This window comes from Pelophylax lessonae, assembly GCF_965119305.1.
Source record: "Pelophylax lessonae genome assembly, chromosome: 1".
Taxonomy (NCBI): domain Eukaryota; kingdom Metazoa; phylum Chordata; class Amphibia; order Anura; family Ranidae; genus Pelophylax; species Pelophylax lessonae.
The window spans coordinates 536,237,719-536,258,316 of NC_138768.1; the positions used below are offsets into that span (position 1 = coordinate 536,237,719).

At 40.7% G+C, this 20,598-nt stretch overlaps 1 protein-coding gene across 1 annotated transcript in view; it reads right to left on the bottom strand.

Annotated features, from left to right (window-relative positions):
* CFAP299 (cilia and flagella associated protein 299) overlaps positions 1–20,598 on the bottom strand; it is a 738,453-nt gene that overhangs the window by 28,273 nt on the left and 689,582 nt on the right. The window contains exon 5 of the mRNA XM_082261915.1: positions 4,954–5,083. Within this exon, the coding sequence (XP_082118041.1) occupies positions 4,954–5,083 (130 nt within the window). The remainder of the gene's footprint in view (positions 1–4,953; positions 5,084–20,598) is intronic.

Consider the following 20,598-nt stretch of genomic DNA (forward strand, 5'->3'; position numbering starts at 1 on the left):
CACTGAGAGCCCCGAGTCTCCTACTACCAATTGGGACCCGGGACTCCTGGTTTTTGGGCCACTTGATCGCTGTTATAGCCTCTGATTGGCTATCACAGTGATCAGTCACTGTGAGCCCACCAATCTGTTTACTTCCTCTTCTGAATGGAGATGAAGTCATGTTGTATCTTCCTTTCCTTGCAGAAGATAAAAATGTAAATACAATAAGGTGTGTAAATATATATATATATATATATATATATATATATATATATATATATATATATATACAGTCTCACAAAAGTGAGTACAGCCCTCACATTTTTGTAACTATTTTATAATATCTTTTCATGTGACAACACTGAAGAAATGACACTTTGCTACAATGTAAAGTAGTGAGTGCATAGCTTGTAAAACAGTGTAAATTTGCTGTCCCCTCAGAATAACTCAACACACAGCCATTAATGTCTACACCACTGGCAACAAAAGTGAGTACACCCCTAGGTGGAAATGTCCAAATTAGGCCCAATTAGCCTTTATCCCTCCCCGGTGTCATGTGTATTGTTACAAGGTCTCAGGTGTAAATGGGGAGCAGGTGTGTTAAATTTTGTGTTATCACTAAAACTCTTTCATACTGGTCACTGGAACGGCATCTCATGGTAAAGAACTCTCTTAGGATATGAAAAAAAGAATTGTTGCTCTACATAAAGATGGCCTAGGCTATAAGAAGATTGCCAAGACCCTGAAACTGAGCTGCAGCAGGATGGCCAAGACCATAAAGCCGTTTAACAGGACAGGTTCCATTTGGAACAGGCCTTGCCATGGCCGATCAAAGAAGTTGAGTGCACATGCTCAGAATCATATCCAGAGGTTGTCTTTGGGAAACAGACATATAAGTGCTGCCAACTTTGCTGGAGAGGTTGAAGGGCGGGGGGTCAGCCTGTCAGTGCTCAGACCATACGCCGCACACTGCATCAAATTGGTCTGCATGGCTGTTGTACCAGAAGGATGCCTCTTATAAAGATGATGCACAAGGAAGCCTGAAAAAACAGTTTGCTGAAGACAAGCAGACTAAGGACAAAGATTACTGGAACCATGTCCTGTGGTCTGAAGAGACCAGGATAAACTTCTTTGGTTCAGATGGTGTCAAGCGTGTGTCGCAGCAACCAGGTGAGGAGTACAAAGACAAGTGTGTCTTGCCTACAGTCAAGCATGGTGATGGGAGTGTTATGGTCTGGGGCTGCATTAGTGCTGCCGGCACTGGGGAGCTACAGTTCGTTGAGGGAACCATGGATGCCAACATGTACTGTGACATACTGAAGCAGAGCATGATCCCATCCCTTCGGAGACTGGGTAGTATTCCAACATGATAACGGCCCCAAACACACCTCCAAGACGACCACTGCCTTGCTAAAGAAGCTGAGGGTAAAGGTGATGGACTGGCATAGCATGTCTCCAAACCTAAACCCTATTGAACATCTGTGGGGCATGCTCAAACAGAAGGTATTTAACATCCACCAGCTCTGTGATGTTGTCATGGAGGAGTGGAAGAGGACTCCATGTGTTGAGTTATTTTGAGGGGACAGCAAATTTACACTGTTGTACAAGCTGTACACCCACTACTTTACATTATAGCAACGTGTCATTTCTTCAGTGTTGTCACATGAAAAGATATAGTATAATATTTACAAAAATGTGAGGGGTGTACTCACTTTTGTGAGATACTGTGTATATATATATATATATATATATATATATATATATATATATAATAAAGAAAAAAATAGATAGATCAAGGTTATATCTAGGTCAGTGCCAAGGTTAGTGTTGAGGTCAAAGGTCAGAGTCAGTAAATTTTTGGTAGGATTTAAAAAAAAAAAAAACATTTTTTTTAAATTAGTATCAGAGTCAGTTAGTGTCAGTGTCAGTGTCAGTCTGTTTTAGGTAGAATAAATAACAGAAGGAAAATGTGTATAGTGATATATAAAAAAAAATGCATAAAAGAGGTGAACAATAAATAATATATATCTTTGATATGACCCAATTCACTATGTGTAACCACCAAAACAACATATACAGTATCTCTGACGCTGTAAAGCTATGATGTCAACCCAACAAATAAAAAGCAAACAAAAATATATATACAATTTATATATATATATATATATATATATATATATATATATATATATATATATATATATATATATATATATAGATATGGGTATATATATGACAGCCAGGCAACTAATATTTGCAGGATGACAAGTAACTGGTTGTAGCTCTGTGCTTTTCTCAGTTTTTCTTAAAGGATAAGTTCATGTTTTGCAACATGTTACATGCTACATTTATATTTCAGGTGGTAACATGTAACATGTTACGAACGGACCGCCCCCGCCCCCCCATTCCCTGATCTGACAGCCATCTTCTCTCCCCCTGCTAGCTGTCACAATTTTAAAAAAAAGGTCCGGCAGCCTTTGTGGCCGTCAGCTTGTAGTTTTCAATGAACTACCATGTCGCTGTGGAACGCTGTGTTAGTTCATTCTCTCATCTTGTCAGATTGTATCTGCTTGGGCGTGCGGGATGTACAGTTACACAGATACACAGACAGATCTGCAGGAAACCTGCATGGCACCAGCAATCTGCTGATCACAGGTGCAATGCTTTAGGGGCTTCAGAAACAAAAAATAATAAATGCACATTTGTTTACTTGTTAAAAGGTGAACTTATCCTTTAAATTATTTGTAGCTAAGTAGAGTAAACTTGGAACAGAAGTTATTTACATGTCACACTTCCGTCACGTATTCCAAAAATAATAGATTTAATCCCCACTTAAAAATTGCTGGCAGAGTGATGCAGAATAATCCTGTTTTTCAACATGGTTACCTATACATCCAGAAACACTGGATGCAGCCTGATATTAAAGAGCCACAATCCATTAACTCACCATGCTCAGATGTAGGTGCAAGCAACTTTATATCTATTCCCCACAACTCCCTGGGTTCCTAGCTCCCTTCGCGCGACCGACTTATGCCTAAGGCGTTTTGTGCCGGAGCGGCTGCCTGCAGCAGTATAACTGCAGCGGGCGGTCGTAAAGTGGTTAAAGTGAAGAGTTCATATTTGTGCAGCTTTCATAATCTGTTTTGTATTATTCTACAGTTTATACATGTTGCAATGCTTGATCACCCACAATGTTAACCCCTTCCCTGCCAGTGTCATTATTACAGTAACAGTGCATATTTTTAGCACTGATTACTGTAGTAATGCCACTGGTCCCCCCAAAAGTGTAAAAAATGTCAGTCAGGGGTCCGATCTGTCCGCTGCAATGTCGCAGTCCAGCAAAAAAATCACAGATCGCCTCCATTACTAGTAAAAAAAAAACAATAAAAAATTACATAAATCTTTCCTGTAGTTAGTAGACGCAATAACTTTTGCGCAAACTAATCAAAATACGCTTATTGCGATTTTTTTCACCAAAAATATGTAGCAGAAAACAAATTGGCCTAAAATGTTAAAAAATTTTGATTTTTAAGTTTTTTTTTTGTGGAATGTTATATAGCAGAATGTGAAAAATATTGATTTTTTTTTTTCAGAATCGTTGCTCTTTTTTGTTTATAGCGCAAAAAAAAAAAAAATCGAACAGGTGATCAAATACCACCAAAATAAAGCTCTATTTGTGGGAAAAAAAGGACCTAAATTTAGTTTGGGTACAACGTCGCTCGACCACGCAATTGTCAGTTAAATTCATGCAGTGCCAAGTTGAAAAAAGTGACCTGGTTATTAAGGGGCAAATCCTTCCGGTCTTAAAGTGGTTAATGCATTGTATGCATTAAGGTAAAAATCCTTCTATGTGCAGCAGCCCCCCCCAGCCTCCCTAATACTTACCTGAGCCCCATCCGATGTCCACGAGAGCTTCAGCCACCCGGGACTCTCCCTCCTGATGGCCTGAGATATAGGAGCGGCGCCATTGGCTCCCGCTGCTGTCAATCAAACTCAGTTAGCTAATCAGGAGAGAGAGGGGGCAGGGGGAACCACGGCTCTGTGTCTGAATGGATATGCGAAGCTGCAGCTTGGCTTGGGTGCCCCCATAGCAAACTGCTTGGAAGGAGGGGCCAGGAGCTCCAGCCAGGGACCTAAAAAGAGAAGGATCCAGGCTACCCTGTGCAAAACCACTGCACACAGCAGGCAAGTATAATATATTTTAATTTAAAAAAAATGAGACTTTACGGGAAGGCATGAATGAGCACCACTGAATATAAAGGAAATCTAAGTGTCAGTGTTCACACTGGTTCATAGGAGGGCTTTTTGGTTCTATTAGAGCGTCACAAGCACAACCTACTGGGGTATGCTCTCTCTTTACTTTATTACATTTTTTTTGTTTGAAAACAGGACTCTGTTGAAACAAATGGAAAAGAGTTTTGTAAATGATGGAAAGGAATGATGGAGGCACAGTTATGTTATTCTAAATGCAATAAGGGAGTGTTATTTTGGATGAAGTGTTCTTTGCAATGTTAAGAATAGGGACAGAACACACTTTATACAGATCATTTTTCACTATAACTACACTGTAAGTCAGGGACTATGTTTTAAAATACCACAAAACTGACATTTATTTGCTTTCCTAATGAACTACCTGATACGCCTGTATATTTAAAAGTGTATCATGAAAAAGTTCCATGATGGATTCCCTTTTACACAACTTAAAATAACAAGGAATACATATTTCTACATGTGACTGAGCCGTGAACAATGACTCTCTGATGTTTAAAAGACCGTGCAGATCCCTCATTTCAAACAGATCCTTAAATATATAAACACACAAAGGAGTGACAATATTAGTCCTCAAGTTGCTAAGTGATACCACTTGTAAAGCCATGAAACACAGGCAATAAAAACAGTACAGAATCCCTAAAACAGATGGTAATGTGAGAGGAGAAGTGAAAATTGCCGCTTTGCTCTGAGAAAAATATTTACCTTAGGATCCACGTTTAGTATTTTCCTGTCCCTCTTATTTTTGAATAGTAATCCGGATGAATTTTCTGCAATCACTTGGTAATTTGGACTTGCATTTGAAGTTGAAACATGGGTTTCCCAGTTATAAAAACTGTAAAACAGAAAAGCAAAGAAAGGAATCAAACACATTTTACTCACTGCACTGCACATCAAAGACATTCATTTGCATGCTTAAAGAGATGTTGTCACCAGGCTATTTATTTTAACAACAATCTTCCCAAAAGAGGATATGCACCTTTATATTATTGACCTGTAGACAACCAAAAGTCCTGAGATATCAGTTAGGTGCCACCCTCTTGGATGTGATGTCAGTAGCACCAGCTGTCACTGTTGACACTGTATAGTATTCCCCTTCACACCTTCCCTGGCAGTTACATAAAAGGTTATGCAGAAAGGCAAAGGCTGGAGAACGGGGCCCCGGAGGGAGGGACAGCTGCCCCTCCTCTGCAGAAGCTGCCATGTGGCCTCGGGTGGTCGACCTGAGGTTCTGAATGTTGGAGAGGAGCTGAACTCGGGAGTCCTGCAGAGCTGACTAGAAGGGAAACACTGGAAAGGATCTGCTTCTGCCTACATTGAGTACAGATCTGTGTCATGGGGCCTGTCATGTGAGGACCATACCTTCAGTGGAAGAGTCAGTGGATGGGTGTCAGTCAAGGGGATACTAGAGAGTGTCCTGAAGATAAATTTGTTTGCATTAAGTCTGCTGCTATAGAGAGAAAGCAGGAGGACTTAAATTCTTCCATACAAGTGGCAGCATGGTTAAAGCAGTGTGTCTGATTCAACAAATAACCTGGTGAGGCCAAGTGAGAGTTGTCCTTATCTACTGTGAATAGTTCAGTAAGAGTATCCCACTATTCTCTTCTCCTATCCAAGTTCCACAATAAATACAAAACCAAATATCCTGGACTATTTACTGAGTAACAAGCAAATGAGAGTAAGGATGGATGTGTAAAAAATCCCCTAGTGACTGTCTGCAGGTAATCAGAGGGAGACCCAAGAAGTCATCACACAGAAAGCCCTATGGGGACAGTCCTACACACATATACCCAGTGAAGTGAACAGCCTCAGATGATTCACAGAGATTAAACAAATCTCCTTACATATGTTCTATGTGCTGTCTTCAGCTTTCTACACCGTTTAGAAAGTGAACATCATGTTAGAATTTTTTCTTCCTGTTCCAGCACTGGGTGTGGAGTCTTGGAATTTACTGCGTGACAGCTGACTGAAGGAAAGGCACCCCCCGCTCATAGGCAAAGGTAAGAAGAAACATGCAGAGCTGTGCTGTGAATAGACCAGCTCTCTGCTAATCTATCTCTATGCACCCACCCTGACAAAAATTTTCAGCTGCTTTCATCTCCTGTGTCGGGGAACTTGTCAGAAGTTATGCTGATAACAGATGAAGGGAGCAACAGAAAGACACTGGACCTGGGGCATTGGAGAGAGATCCACTATATGTGCCCAGGTCAAATTTCATAAATGGGGTTTACATCCACTTTACCACGCATCTGTGGTCAAATTTTCTTATCATTATATTCATTTGCACATTGAATTTCAATCATTTCTAGAAAGCGAAAGTCTTAAAGTTAGAAAACGTTGTGAAGATCCCCACACATTTACTACCTTGAATTCTGTGACACATATTCACTAAGTGCTGTGGCTAGGTACTACAGTGTCAATACCTCCCAACTTTTTGAGATGGTAACCAGGGACACCTATTAGCAAAATCATGTAGGCATAGGACACACCCCCTTCCACACCCCTCAAAGGAAAATTATACAAAAAAATGACTAGTTAAACCTACAAGTGTTTTTTTTTTTACCACTACTATTCCTTTATCCTGGCTTTTGAAATCTAAAAATGCAGCAATTTAGAAATTGGATGAAAGATTTAGCACTGAGAAATACCGTTTGAAAGATAAATAGTGCATTTTATATATAACTTAATAGATCAGACCAAAATGAGGGACAAATGAGGAGGAAAGAGGGATGGAGGGACTTACACATTTTGCAGAGCCTGCCTTATGAACTACAGAGGTGCTGAGAGGTAGAGTTTCAGAAATTGGAGTCAGTAAAAGAATCACTGCTCACAAGCATCAAGGTACCATGGGATATATAGTCCTTAAAAATTGAGAGTAAACAGCAGAGGAAGCTGCAAAGCATGCAGGGAATACAGGAAGTTGTGGAAAGAGATGAGCAGCAGACAGGCGAAATTCACAACATACACAGACTATGTTAATAACTATTGGATGTATTGCTATTACAATACTGAAGTTATAAAAGGAAATTGTATGCTGTGACCATAGCTTTCCATATGCTTGTATGATGGTCTGTCAGAGCCACTGAGAAATGATGGATAGCAATTAGGAAGGCAACCTTTGAAGCACTGACAGAACAAGGTTTAGATCGCACAGGGTCACTGGTAGTTGTAAAGGTGGGACTATATGAGCAGAATTGGACAAAATCCTTTAAAGTTAAACTAAAGGCAAAACTTTTTTAAAATTTTGTATAGAGTTAGGGAGAGTTATAAACCCTGTCAGTTTTTTTTAACTATCTGCATCCTATTGGGCCTATTTCCCTTCACTTCCTGTCCCATAGCCAACAGGGGGAATGAAGTGATTTCTCTCCAAAGTGAGGGAATCCTGGGGTATCACCAGGGTCACCAAAACAAGTATCTCCACTTTCTTCTATTCCTATTCTACCGTGAAACCAAAATTTGGGATTGCCTTTTACTTTCACTTTTCATGATAACAGTGTAGCCAGGTGCTGGGCTACAGTAATATGGAGAAAGAGACATTGCGTTTTCTTCTTCTCTCTCTTTACTGAGATATTGATGTCATGCTGCACCATTATCCTCTGGCCAGCAAGGGGAGAGCTAAAGCAAAACAAGCCCAATAGACTATGCAGAGCTCTGAAAAATAATGGGAGTTCTAGTTTGAGACAGCACCCATATAATGGAACAATAGGACTCCTTACTATACAAATCCCAATAGGCACTGTGCAGTAAGAGATGCGGAAAGATGATTTTTATAAAACTGTCTAGGAAAGCTCTTTCTCTTGGTGCTGAGGGAGTTAGAGAGAGAGAGCACCTCCGTCTGGATATTCGTCTGCTAGTGGGGGACCATAGCAGCAGAAATCCTGAGCCTGAGAGTGAGGATACCTGTGGGCAGTGAAGCCCTGTCCACATCATAGCACCTGCGCTGCCGCAGCAAGGAGACTGAAGCATCCACTTAACCCTTACTTCCCACAGTTGATCACCAGAGGCCTTCAGGGAAAGACAGGGGAGGCCCCCCTTCAACAGAGAGCTGAAACTATACCGTACCTATATGGTACCTATACTGAATGCAGGTTACTTGTGGCTGTCATTAGGTGCAAAGACGCTCTTAAAGGGTCCAAACGATAGCTGGCAGAAGAACATCTTAAAGGGCCGCCCCTCCTGTAATATTATTCTGCAAGCCCCCTTTGTTCCCATGCCCCTCCGCTACCATCCTCCTTTTCCTCTTTACAGTGTATACCCAGGTGGTTTAGGCCTTGCATTGCCATCATAAATGTGCAGTGGCAGTAAAGTTCCAGCACTTTACTACTGCTCACTGTTGCACTTGAGGTGGCCTTGCTACTGATTATGCTGATCTGAATGCCGAATGTCATCTTATGCCTTGTACTTACTGTTAATCACTTTGTGTACAAATTGTGTTATTAACACTGGTAATCCATTTTATGGAGGTACTAACCATATTGGGTGAGAATAAATTAAGTTTGCCTTTACTACCTGGTTTGATATCTGTTTTCCTTGATATTGCACTACTATTGGGTACAAAGTATTACTTTCAGTGATTTCCCGTGATGTTGTATGTTTGTACACTCAACCTCGGGTGTCAGAGGGGCTGAGGTTCTTGATACGGTCAAGCCAACAGAGGACCCATCCTATTCAGCGGCTCCCGCAGGGGGATAGAGCTACGACAATAAATAGGACAAATAAAGTGAATCTCCTTAATGGGCTAATAGACAGCACTAAAAATGTGACAATAATTCTAATCCTTCTCCACTCTATCCAAACCTAAAAAAAAAGTTTTGCCCTTAGTTATAGTTTAGGTGGTTTTTGGAACAGGATCGCAAGGTTTGCTGAGATTTACTTCTTGATGGTATTCAGAGCAAAATGTTGATCCAATCCAAACTGCAGAATGGTCAGGCTCCTTTGCACAAATTATTTTCTGGGATGAAATTTTCGTGCCTCAAACCAAGTATGTTTTCTAGGTGTGGTAGTAGACCTTGCATGATGTGGACCTCCTAGCTTTTAAGTGCTTAGGAATTATTGAAATAGAAAGGCCCCTATCTCCTAGGACTTGGGTTTTAACAGTCATACTGTCAAAGCCAGCAACCATGGTAAACTGGTCCCTTGAGCAGAAGATCTGGTTGATCTTGAACAGCCCATAGGGTGTCTGCTAATAGCCTGGTGAGATCAAAGTAGCACATGCATCTGAGACAGTTTGGTGCAATGAGAATTACTGGAATAGCCTTCCTTTTTAATCTTCTGGAGTAGACAAGTAAGGAGTTTGCACAGCATCCTTGTTCGCCCCTCCTTGGACCCTCTCCACCAGCATTGGGGCCACATTAGCTGAGTGCGGGAGAGAAACTGAGGGAGAAGAGAAACATTGGGATATTAGTCAATACCAGTGTACAAAGGTGTGTTTGCTTTGGAAGAATAATCTCCCCTAACATTGGATGGCCTATACAGTGGGTACGGAAAGTATTCAGACCCCCTTAAATTTTTCACTTTTTGTTATATTGCAGCCATTTGCTAAAATCATTTAAATTCATTCTTCTACCTCATGTAGAAGAAAGACTTGTTGCATCTTTCCCAAAAAGACTCCTGGCTGTATTAGATCAAAAGGGGGCTTCTACTAAATACTGAGCAAAGGGTCTGAATACTTAGGACCATGTGATATTTCAGTTTTTCTTTTTTAATAAATCTGCAACAATGTCAACAATTCTGTGTTTTTCTGTCAGTATGGGGTGCTATGCGTACATTCATGAGGAAGAAGAATGAACCTAAATGATTTTAGCAAATGGCTGCAATATAACAAAGAGTGAAAAATTTAAGGGGGTCTGAATACTTTCCGTACCCACTGTATGTGTAGTTGTTGCTGTGTTATGTAAAACTATTAGTTTAGTTTTTAAACTAAAAGAATGGGGTGCCTCGAAACTGTGCGGAATTTTAAAGGGTGCCTTGACTGAAAAAAGGTTGAGAAACATTGGTCTAGGACACCTTTACAGGCTGTCAGGCTAGCATGTGTCATGAGAAACTTCTAGGACAACAGAAGGAGGAAATTCCTTGACTCCTGGACAGAGAATTCAGAATCTGGGAGTGGAGAGTTTTGCAGTTTCTCTTGGGGAATAAAGGCTCTAGAATGAGCAGTATCCAGTATGAGACCTACATCCACCAGCTTGTTCCAGTGCCGACTTCTGAAAGTTTGGGAACTAACTAAATCTTTGAGAATACAGACTGTCCCCTGGACATTGTCTGACAGGGTCTGTGCCAGCTGTTCTCTCAACAGGGAATTATCTAGGTATCCCACTTCCCTGATCACAGGAAGGCTAGCACTGGGGCCAGTACCTTGGTAAATACTTTCAGAAAACAAATCAAATGGAAGGGCTACAAACTGGTAGTGTTGTGATCTGGAGGATGTTAGCACTCATTGTAGATGTGTTTTGTACAGTATTTCCACAGCAGAGAGGGACTATAGTAAAGGGCCTGGTAGCCCACTTTTATTAAAAAAGAAACAAAGTCTTTATGACACAGGGTTTCCCACGCAGGGGGATTCAGCTTCACACAAAAATGAAAAAATACAGAGCCACCTGGCTCTTAAGCTTACTCAGCTTTCATTGCAGTACCTTGCTGCACAGGCAAACTTTAAGTCTCTAGGTGGAGCTTCTCCTGATTCCCCAGGTGCTCTCACTCTTCGGAGACTCACAGATTCCTCTGGCTCCCATGGATTCTCTCCTAGTTGCCTTAGCGCTGGTCTCCCAGACTCTCACTGTCTCCCAAACTCTCACAGTTGGCCCAACTCTCTCGGTTCAATGGCCTGGAACCTTTCTCACATGGAGTGCTGCCTCCAGTCGCTTGCCTTGTTTTCTAGACAGGAGCACACCTCCATCCTAGTAACAGTAACTCCAACTGCTACTGCAGTAACTCTCATCAAGCTTATATCACCTCTGCACACCTGTGCACTTACACAGGCTGCTGGCAATTAGCAAAGCCTGGACACCAGATTGAAGGTTTTGTCCCACCCAATACTCTTTGGAACCTTCAAGCTTCTGGCCCCTATCAAGAACTAACAAATCTGGAGAAACATAAAGCACCACTTTCTCTATTCTCAATTAACCTGCCAGAGCTTCTCAAAATGCAGCTTTGAGAATCTGATGTAATTTTTATGTCCATTTACATATATCTCACAATGTTAATGTGTTGGATAAATGGGGACATGTAAGTACACATCCTTGATGTCCACAGGGGCTAGAAAGTCTAATTGATGAAGGGAAGCTATGAAAAACCTGGAAGATTCCATGCAACATTTCTTAACTGGAATATTGATTGCCTTTATTTATTGCCTTTAAGATGGCACAAATGCCCACTTTGGCTTAGGGGACAGTGAGCAGGTTAGAGTAGAAATCTTCAACCTTTTCATTTTCTGGTAGCTTGGAGGGTGTGAAGAGGGGAAGATGCAGAAATTGAAAGTCTAGCCTGCAGCCCTTGGACACCATGTCTTTTACTCACGAATCCAAGATGTTTTAGGTCAAAGTGTCCACAAAGGCCAAAAGACATTTCCCACTTTGGAAAGTGGAAGCATCTCTTTATTGCAAAGAGGGTTTGTTAACAGACAGGGGATTCATTTGGGAGATAAGATGGACAATATCCACTAACCCATCAACACAATACGTTTGAAATGTTCCATAAATAAATTGTCACTAAGAATAGCTTCAAGTTCATTGGACTTTTGCTTAGTCCATTTCCCTTAAGTCTGACAAATTGACATGATGGATATGGCAGTTTGCATAGCAAGGCCTGCTACAGAGAACAAGGATTTAGCAGGAGCCTCCAGACATTTTTTTTTTAATGATCTTTAACCCTAGGGGCATCCTTAATCGGAACAGTTAGTGTTTTATTAAGGCAAGAAATGGCTGGATCCACAGTAGGAAGGGCCTTCTTAAAGCGGAGTTCCGGCCTCAAATGCCTTTTTAAACTAAAAATACCCCTATAATACGAATCCATCGCCCTTTACAGAACCGCTATTCTCATACTTACAAGGTGTACAGTATTGGATTTTAGTCAAAATCTTACTTTTAAAAACGCTGTCTGAGCGTGGCCATCTTGGATGTGGGCATCTGAAGCCACAGTGTAATCTGCTGTGTCCTTCTTTCTGATTCCAGGGAGTGTTCTGGGAGTTCTTCCTGATTCCAGCCTCCTGGGAGTGATGACAAACATCTCCCAGGATGCAATGCAAAGGCGGAAGAGATGTCGGTGGCCGTGGCCACAGAGGGGGGAGAAGGAGGAAGTACAATCAAAAATGCCTTAAAAATAGGGTAAGGGACCCCTGAAAAAAATTGCAAATGCCCAATTGTTGATCAGCATAGTGAGCACTCCAGGAATCACTAAAGTTGCAAAATAGGCTGGAACTCCACTTTAAGAAATGCCTCCTCAAACATATGTTGCTCAGAAAAGCATTTGGGAAGAGAGAAGAGTTTGTCAGTAGCAGTCCAGTCTCAGTACTAAATAGGTTTAAGTAAGGAATGAACTAGAATAGTTTTGTCAGTCTTAGGACCTTTAAGGGAGGACAGAGTAGTAACAGTAGTGATTATAGACATAAGTTGCTCAGGTTTTAAACATGTGCACATAACATCAAAAAGATATGGTATTTTTAAGCCTAGGAGCTATATCAGCAAACTGAAGCTCCTCAGGTACAAAACAGCTTTGTGAGACTGCTCATTAAAGCTAATGTCTGCAGCTGAGAGCCCAGAAGCTGCGACAGCTGCAGGAATGTCAGATGCAGATTCTGGAGAAGAATACGTAGAAGTACACTTATGGCCTTTGCATTCTGAGTCACCTTTCCTGGTAATGATTATGTTGATAAAATCTAGCATATCTGTAGAAAACTCCTCCCAAGATAATTTAGAAGAGGTGGGTGGAACTAGGGAGTATGTGGACTCAGCATCAGGTCCAGGAGGGTCACGTCAGGCTGATCCAAAGCTGTTAGTGGATTGTGACCTAGAGAGGCCAACAGAACCAACTGCCTTTGCATTTAGAAAGTGACATACTGTGCTGCAACTGAGGCAACTTAAAAAAAAAACCCAGAAGGACCATAGTGTTTACAAACCAGCTGCTAAAAGCAGGAGAAGTTAAAGAGCTAGAGATGACTGTAGGCCAAACCTTCACGAGGTAAAAGCAGGTGACCTATGCAAGCAGAGCAATGGCAGGAAGACTACCTCGCACTGAAAAGATAGGAGGCGGTAGTATAGAGAGTGTGTGTGTGTGTGTGTGTGTATTCAGAGAAAGGGAATACAATAAGACACATGGCCAATCACTAAAACTAGAGGAAAGGCGGTTTAACCTTAAAATACGCAGGGGGTTCTTTACTGTCAGAGCAGTAAGGATGTGGAATTCTCTTCAGCAAACCGTCGTATCAGCAGGAAGCATTGATAGTTTCAAAAAACGATTAGATGGGCACCTTAAAGACCACAACATACAGGGGTATACAATGTACGGTTAACAGCAAACACACACATCATAGGTTGAACTGGATGGACTGATGTCTTTTTTCAACCTCACTAACTATGTAACTATGTGTAACACTGCAGTTAGCAATTTCTCCAATGCATTACAGTGTTTGTAAATCCTTACCTAAAAAATAGAAATGAAAGGCAAAACAGTTGTGTATAGATCTCAAAAACACTATAAATACCTTTTTTCCCTCTTGTTTTATAAGTAATCACATCCCCTCTGTTCTCAGCTGCATAAGAATGGGGTGGAAAAAACAGCAGCACACTGAACTACCCAGTGAAAGCTGTGCAGGGGGGGGGGGGGGCATCAGGACAAGTCTGATCGTTGGAGGAGAGCACTGAGCACGGTGTGTTCTCCTGCTTACTGTTGTTAGTTTTTAATTGGAAAGCAGAGGAACTGGCAGGAACACCAGGGCCAGGGATTTCACACAAAGGAAGTAAGACAAAGAGAACAGGATACTTTTTCATAAAAGTATATTGTACAACAGGCACATTAAGGAATGTGAAATGATGGGCTTACGTCATCTTTAACTCCTAATGCAGAGACTAGGCAAAAACAATGGCAGGAAAAAATGAATAGTGTGCCATGCCCATTGTAGGGAAAAGCCAAAAAGACTTAACTTAGTTGTAGGCCTGGAGATCATTCTGTAGCGAGCAAGCATAATATTATTGTACCAGAGTGTGCTGTATGCTGAGCCAAGTGATCAATGTCACATTCCAGGAATTTTATACACTGTCCTAGCTATGTGGCCAATAAAACAGTACACTAGGTGTCTAGGGAGTGCCAGAAGCAAAGCCTGGTGCCAGAAAGTTACATTACAGTGAGGTGCTACAATCTTCAGTCCTGCGGAGTCGGAGTCTGGGTAAGGCCCCTTTCACACATACGGTCTGTTCAGTTCATCAGTTCAGTCACGTCAAAATGCATCAGTTTTCCATCCGTTTTTCATCCATTTTTCATCTGTTTTTCATCAGTTTTTCATCCGTTTTTCGTCAGTTGTCATCCGTTTTTCATCCGTTTTTTGTCAGTTGTCATTCGTTTTTTAACATCCATTTTTCATCAGTTGTCATCAGTTTTTCATCTGTTTTTCGTCAGTTGTCATCAGTTTTTCATCTGTTTTTCGTCAGTTGTCATCTGTTTTTTGTCAGTTGTCATCCGTTTTTCATCCATTTTTCGTCAGTTGTCATCAGTTTTTCATCCATTTTTCATCAGTTGTCATCAGTTTTTCATCTCTTTTTCGTCAGTTGTCATCCGTTTTTCATCCGTTTTTTGTCAGTTGTCATCCGTTTTTCATCCATTTTTCATCAGTTGTCATCAGTTTTTCATCTGTTTTTCGTCAGTTGTTATCCATTTTTCATCCGTTGTCATCCGTTGTCATCTGTTTTTCATCCGTTGTCATCCGTTTTTCGTCCGATCCGTTTTTTTGATGGATGAAAAATAGGGCATTCATCCGATCAAAAAAACGGACATTGACGGAAGCGGATGAAAACGGATGTTAACTAACGATCATCCGTTTTTACATAGAGATGCATTGATGTCCGTTTTTCATCCGTCAACCGTCGATGTAAAACGGACAAAGGGACAGCATGTGTGAAAGGGGCCTAAGGCCTTTGAGGCAGCGCAGATGATTAACTGATCTGCTACATAGGAGTTCAGCTCAGAAGTGAAATGATGACGTCTTGCTTGAAAAATATGAAAATGTTTAATAAAAATGGTTACCTTTTCTTTGAAGAGAAAAGATATTTACTCTTCTAGGTCACTAGCACCAAAAATTGAAGCATATTGAGTATGGAAGGGATTTTACTGGTCTGGCCAAAGGCTTTTTAATTTGTTTCCCAGTGTCAAATTCCTCCTGTAGACAGCAGTATAAACCAGTTAAGTATGATTTACATATGATCTTGGGTCCTTAAATAAAAAAGGGATGTTTTTTTCTTTTCATCTTGTGTGGCAAAGGGTTCGATTTTTAATAGTGTCTGGGTCCCCACTGAAAAGATCCGCCCTTGCAATTTATACTAACTATAATAGTCATTGGGATAATGGGGCGAAAACCTAGATTTTACAGTTGTCACTGGAAGGGGCATAGAGGGAATATATTCCTATAGGGATAATTACTATGGTGACACCCAGCAAAGGTGGGATTTTCTTAACCACTTAAGCCCTGGAAGATTTTACCCCCTTCCTGACCAGGGCCTATTTTGTAATTCGGCACTGCGTGAATTTAACGGACAATTGCGCGGTCGTGCGACACTGTACCTAAACAAATTTGACGTCCTTTTTTTCCCACAAACAGAGCTTTCTTTTAGTGGTATTTGATCACCTGTGCGATTTTTTGATCATGCGCTATAAACAAAAAAAGAGCGTCAATTTTGCAAAAATAACAATATTTTTCACATTTTTTATATGAAATTCCCCAAAAAAAAATGTAAAAATCCAAATTTTTTAACATTTTCGGCCAATTTGTTTTATGCTACATATGTTTGGTAAAAAAAAAATCGCAAAAAGCGTATTTTGATTGGTTTGCGCAAAAGTTATCGTGTTTACTAACAAAGGGAAAGATTTTTGTCTTTTTTGTTGTTTTTTTATTTAACGCGTAATGGCGGCGATCTGCGATTTTTTTTGCGGTACTGCAACATTGCAGCGGACAGATCGGACCCTTGACTGACACATTTGACACTTTTGGGGTTACCAGTGACATTACTACAGTAATCAGTGCTATAACTATGCACTGTTACTGTAAAATTACACTGGCAGTGAAGGGGTTAACTTTTTTTTTTGAGAGGGAGGGGCTATGTGTGTCCCTAGGGGCGTGATTCTAACTGTGATTGGCTGTGGCTTGAGGTGTAGGAACAGTGATCAACGGTCCTACATAGTAGAACCGTATGATCACTATTCCTACACAGGGGAGCATGACAGGCGGCTTGTTTACATTACCCGCCTGGCTTTCTCCCTCTCCACCGACGATCGCGAGTGACCGGCGGACGAATGGGTCCGCCGGTCACACGCGCAGGGGGGTCCGTGACCGCGCGGGAGCGCGCCTCTGGCGGCGCGCCCTCGCTCCTAAGACACAGGCTAGCGACGTAGTACTATGTCGCTTTGCCTGTGAGGGGCTGACCGCCACAATAAATAGTCGTGCAGCGGTCGGCAAGCGGTTAATGTGAAACAAAGTCAGAGGGGACACAGCACTACAAATCTGACAGAGGTCTTATTTCTTCCCCATCCAATCTAAAGCTTCAAAAAAGTTTCATCTGTTGTACACTTTTTATAAGTTGTTACATGTTGATTACTACTTGAAAGCAAATGGCCCTCTGTTTCCTCTTGTATTGAATTGTATTGTGACTGTACTGTCTGCAATCATGTTGTAAAGCAATGTGCAAACTTTTGGTGCTATATAAATCCTGTATAATAACAATAATGACTATAGACCTGGGTCACAACTGTATAAAGGCGTGCAATGAATATTTACTACATATGTTTTTAATGGTGGATTGAGTCAGGGTCACAGCACTGATAGTTATGCATCTGTTTCTTAGTCTTAACCAGGTGCATACATCCAGATAGGATCATAAGGCATGGTAAATGCACTTAGCACAGTATACTCATGTGTCATATTGACCTAAATAGCACAGCATATAAACATCTCAAACATCTGGAGTGAGTAATTAACATATATCATTTTCAGAAACAAGCTCATGATGTATAAAAGGTCTGAAATGTTCTTTCTAAGCAGTATCTTAACCTTATCAACTTTAAATTGCCCATTGTAAACTTGCCCTTTCTAGCTTGTAAGAGTAAATCCAATGTTCAGCACTGGCCACACCTAAATCCAAAATAGAGTATGCTGTGTCTAAGAACTATTAAGCATTTAACTGAGTTTCCATGTATATTACAGCAGTATAAAAAACTCAAAATCAAACATTTATTATATTGCAGCTAACTAATTCTTATATGTGATTGATGAATTACTTTTCTTTTTAAGCTGCCTTTCTTCTATTTTCATCTTGTGATCTGGCTAGAAAGTCTGCTGTTTTTCAAAGGAACAAGCTCTTATCTTGATGTATCAGTTACAGGTATGAGACAAACCATTTACCACTGGCAGTTGTGTTTACAGTGATCAGTTTTATGTATGTAAAATCCCAAAAGGAAAAAAACTCTTGCTGTAACTGCTTATAAAGTATTAGCTGTAATTTGACTTAAATATGTGTATTGAAATCTGCTAGTACATCCTCCCAGACTGACAGTGCTGATGTCCAAAAGGTGTCCCCATAGGCCAGTCAAGCTCCCCCATCCCAAATTCGTTCAGCCATGCCTTTATGGACCTTGCTTTGTGTACTGGTGTGCAGTGATGTTGGAAACGGAAGGAGCCATTCCCAAACTGTTCCCACAAAGTTGGAAGCATGAAATTGTCCAAAATGTGCTGGTATGCTGACGCCTTAAGAGTTCCTTTAACTGGAACAAAGGGGCCAAGCCCAACCCCTGAAAAACACCCCACACCATAATCCCCCCTCCACCAAATGATTTTGGACCAATGCACAAAGCAAAGTCTATAAAGACATGGATGAATAAGTTTGGAGTGGAGGAACCTGACTGGCCTGCACAGAGTACTGGCCTCAACCCGACAGAATACCTCTGGGATGAATTAGAGCGCAGACTGTGAGCCAGACCTTCTCTCCAACATCAGTGCCTGACCTAATAAATGCGCTTCTGGAAGAATGGTCAAACATCCCCATAGACACACTCCTAAACCTTGTGGACAGCCTTCCTAGAAGAGTTGAAGCTGTTATAGCTGTAAAGGGTGGGCCAACGCAATATTGAACCCTATGAACAAAGACTAAGATGTCATTAAAGTTCATGTGCATGTAAAGGCAGGTGTCCCAATACTTTTGGTAATATAGGGTCTGTATATATATATATATATATATATATATATATATATATATACACAGTATCTCACAAAAGTGAGTACACCCCTCACATTTTTTGTAAATATTTAATTATATCTTTTCATGTGACAACACCGAAGAAATTACACTTTGCTACAATGTAAAGTAGTGAGAGTACAGCTTGTATAACAGTGTAAATTTGCTGTCCCCTCAGAATAACTCAACACACAGCCATTAATGTCTAAACCACTGGCAATAAAAGTGAGTACACTGCTGAATGAAAATGTCCAAATTGGGCCCAATTAGCCATTTTCCCTCCCCGGTGTCATGTGACTCATTAGTGTTACAAGGTCTCAGGTGTGAATGGGGAGCAGGTGTGTTTAATTTGGTGTTATCACTCTCACTCTCTCATACTGGTCACTGAAAGTTCAACATGGCACCTCATGGCAAAGAACTCTCTGAGGACCTGAAAATTTTTTTTTTTTTTGCTCTACATAAAGATGGCCTAGGCTATAAGAAGATTGCCAAGACCCTGAAACTGAGCTGCAGCACGGTGGCCAAGACCATACAGGGGGTTAACAGGACAGGGTGCACTCAGAACAGACCTCACCATGGTCAACCAAAGAAGTGGAGTGTACCTGCTCAGCATGATATCCAGAGGTTATATTTGGGAAACAGAAAATCTGTAAGAGTGATGTGAAAGGTGGTGAGGTAACTGGCACTGCCTATAGATGTATATAAGATATGAATATTGCAATAAATGGTAATAACTTATACACAAAAAATAAATATGAATAAATATTCCAAATAAATATTATAAATAGTATAAAAATAAATTGCAATAGTGTAAACAGTGTATAAGAGAAATAATCACACAAAGGGATATATATTTCAAAAGAATATATGCGAAGTATTCCGTGATAAAGGTGACCAAAATAAAGTGAAGGTACTGGCCGATAAGCTATTTATTAATCACCAAGAAAAGGGAGAATGGCTAAAGCAAATCAATATATCTCAGCTGAGAATGATACGGTGATGTGACAGTGCAGTGATTCCAATAGAGGTGAATGTAAAGAGTAGAAAATAGGAGTGTAGGTGATTCCAAAACAAATGGAATAGCTTGCCAGAAAAAATAGGTGCAAAAAGGTCCTGGGATAGACCAGTGAAATGAATAATATCCACAGTAATATTAATAGTGATGAATGAATAATTGCAATAAAAGTGCTATAGTGCAAAGGGTCCTGATTAAAGAAAGTTAATCATAAGGACCCGTGAACAGAATGGTGAGCAAAAAATATTTTTATAGCAAAAAGAATCTGTTGATGATAATCTGTATCCGAGCTCAACAAAATACTAAATGAAAGAGTCCATAAAGTTCATAAAAAATAGACTATAACAATATTCAACTCCGTGGGTGATTCTTGAGGTGCTCCAGGTGCTTAAGTGCCGGGTGAGGAAACAGTGATCCCCCCCTTCCAATATCTCCTGCACTCACCGGAAATCAGCACCCCTACAGGGGTAACCAGTGTATAAGTAACAGGTAAGCTTTCCAATCGGTGGTATTCCTATGTGCCGATCCCTCCAGTGTTATATCCTGAAGCCTCTTATGCCATGTATGTTATATACAGATCAGACTCAAAGGGACATATCCCGGGTCACATATGGGAGAAAAGAGCCTCATATAGTGATGTACTATTACGAAATAATCCTTTATTTGCACATAAAAGTATAGTACTCACATTTAGCAGTGGTAAAAACAAGCGACAGGTTGTGTAGGGACCGCGAGACCCACTTTAGCGGTGACTTCCGGGACGCTGTCTTAGCCAACCGCCGGATCTGCGTTCCAACGATGCGGAAATTACGTAATTATGCTTGACGCGTTTCGTCATCAATGACGTCTTCAGAAGCGTACTATTTATGATATTTATTTGGAATATTTATACATATTTATTTTTTG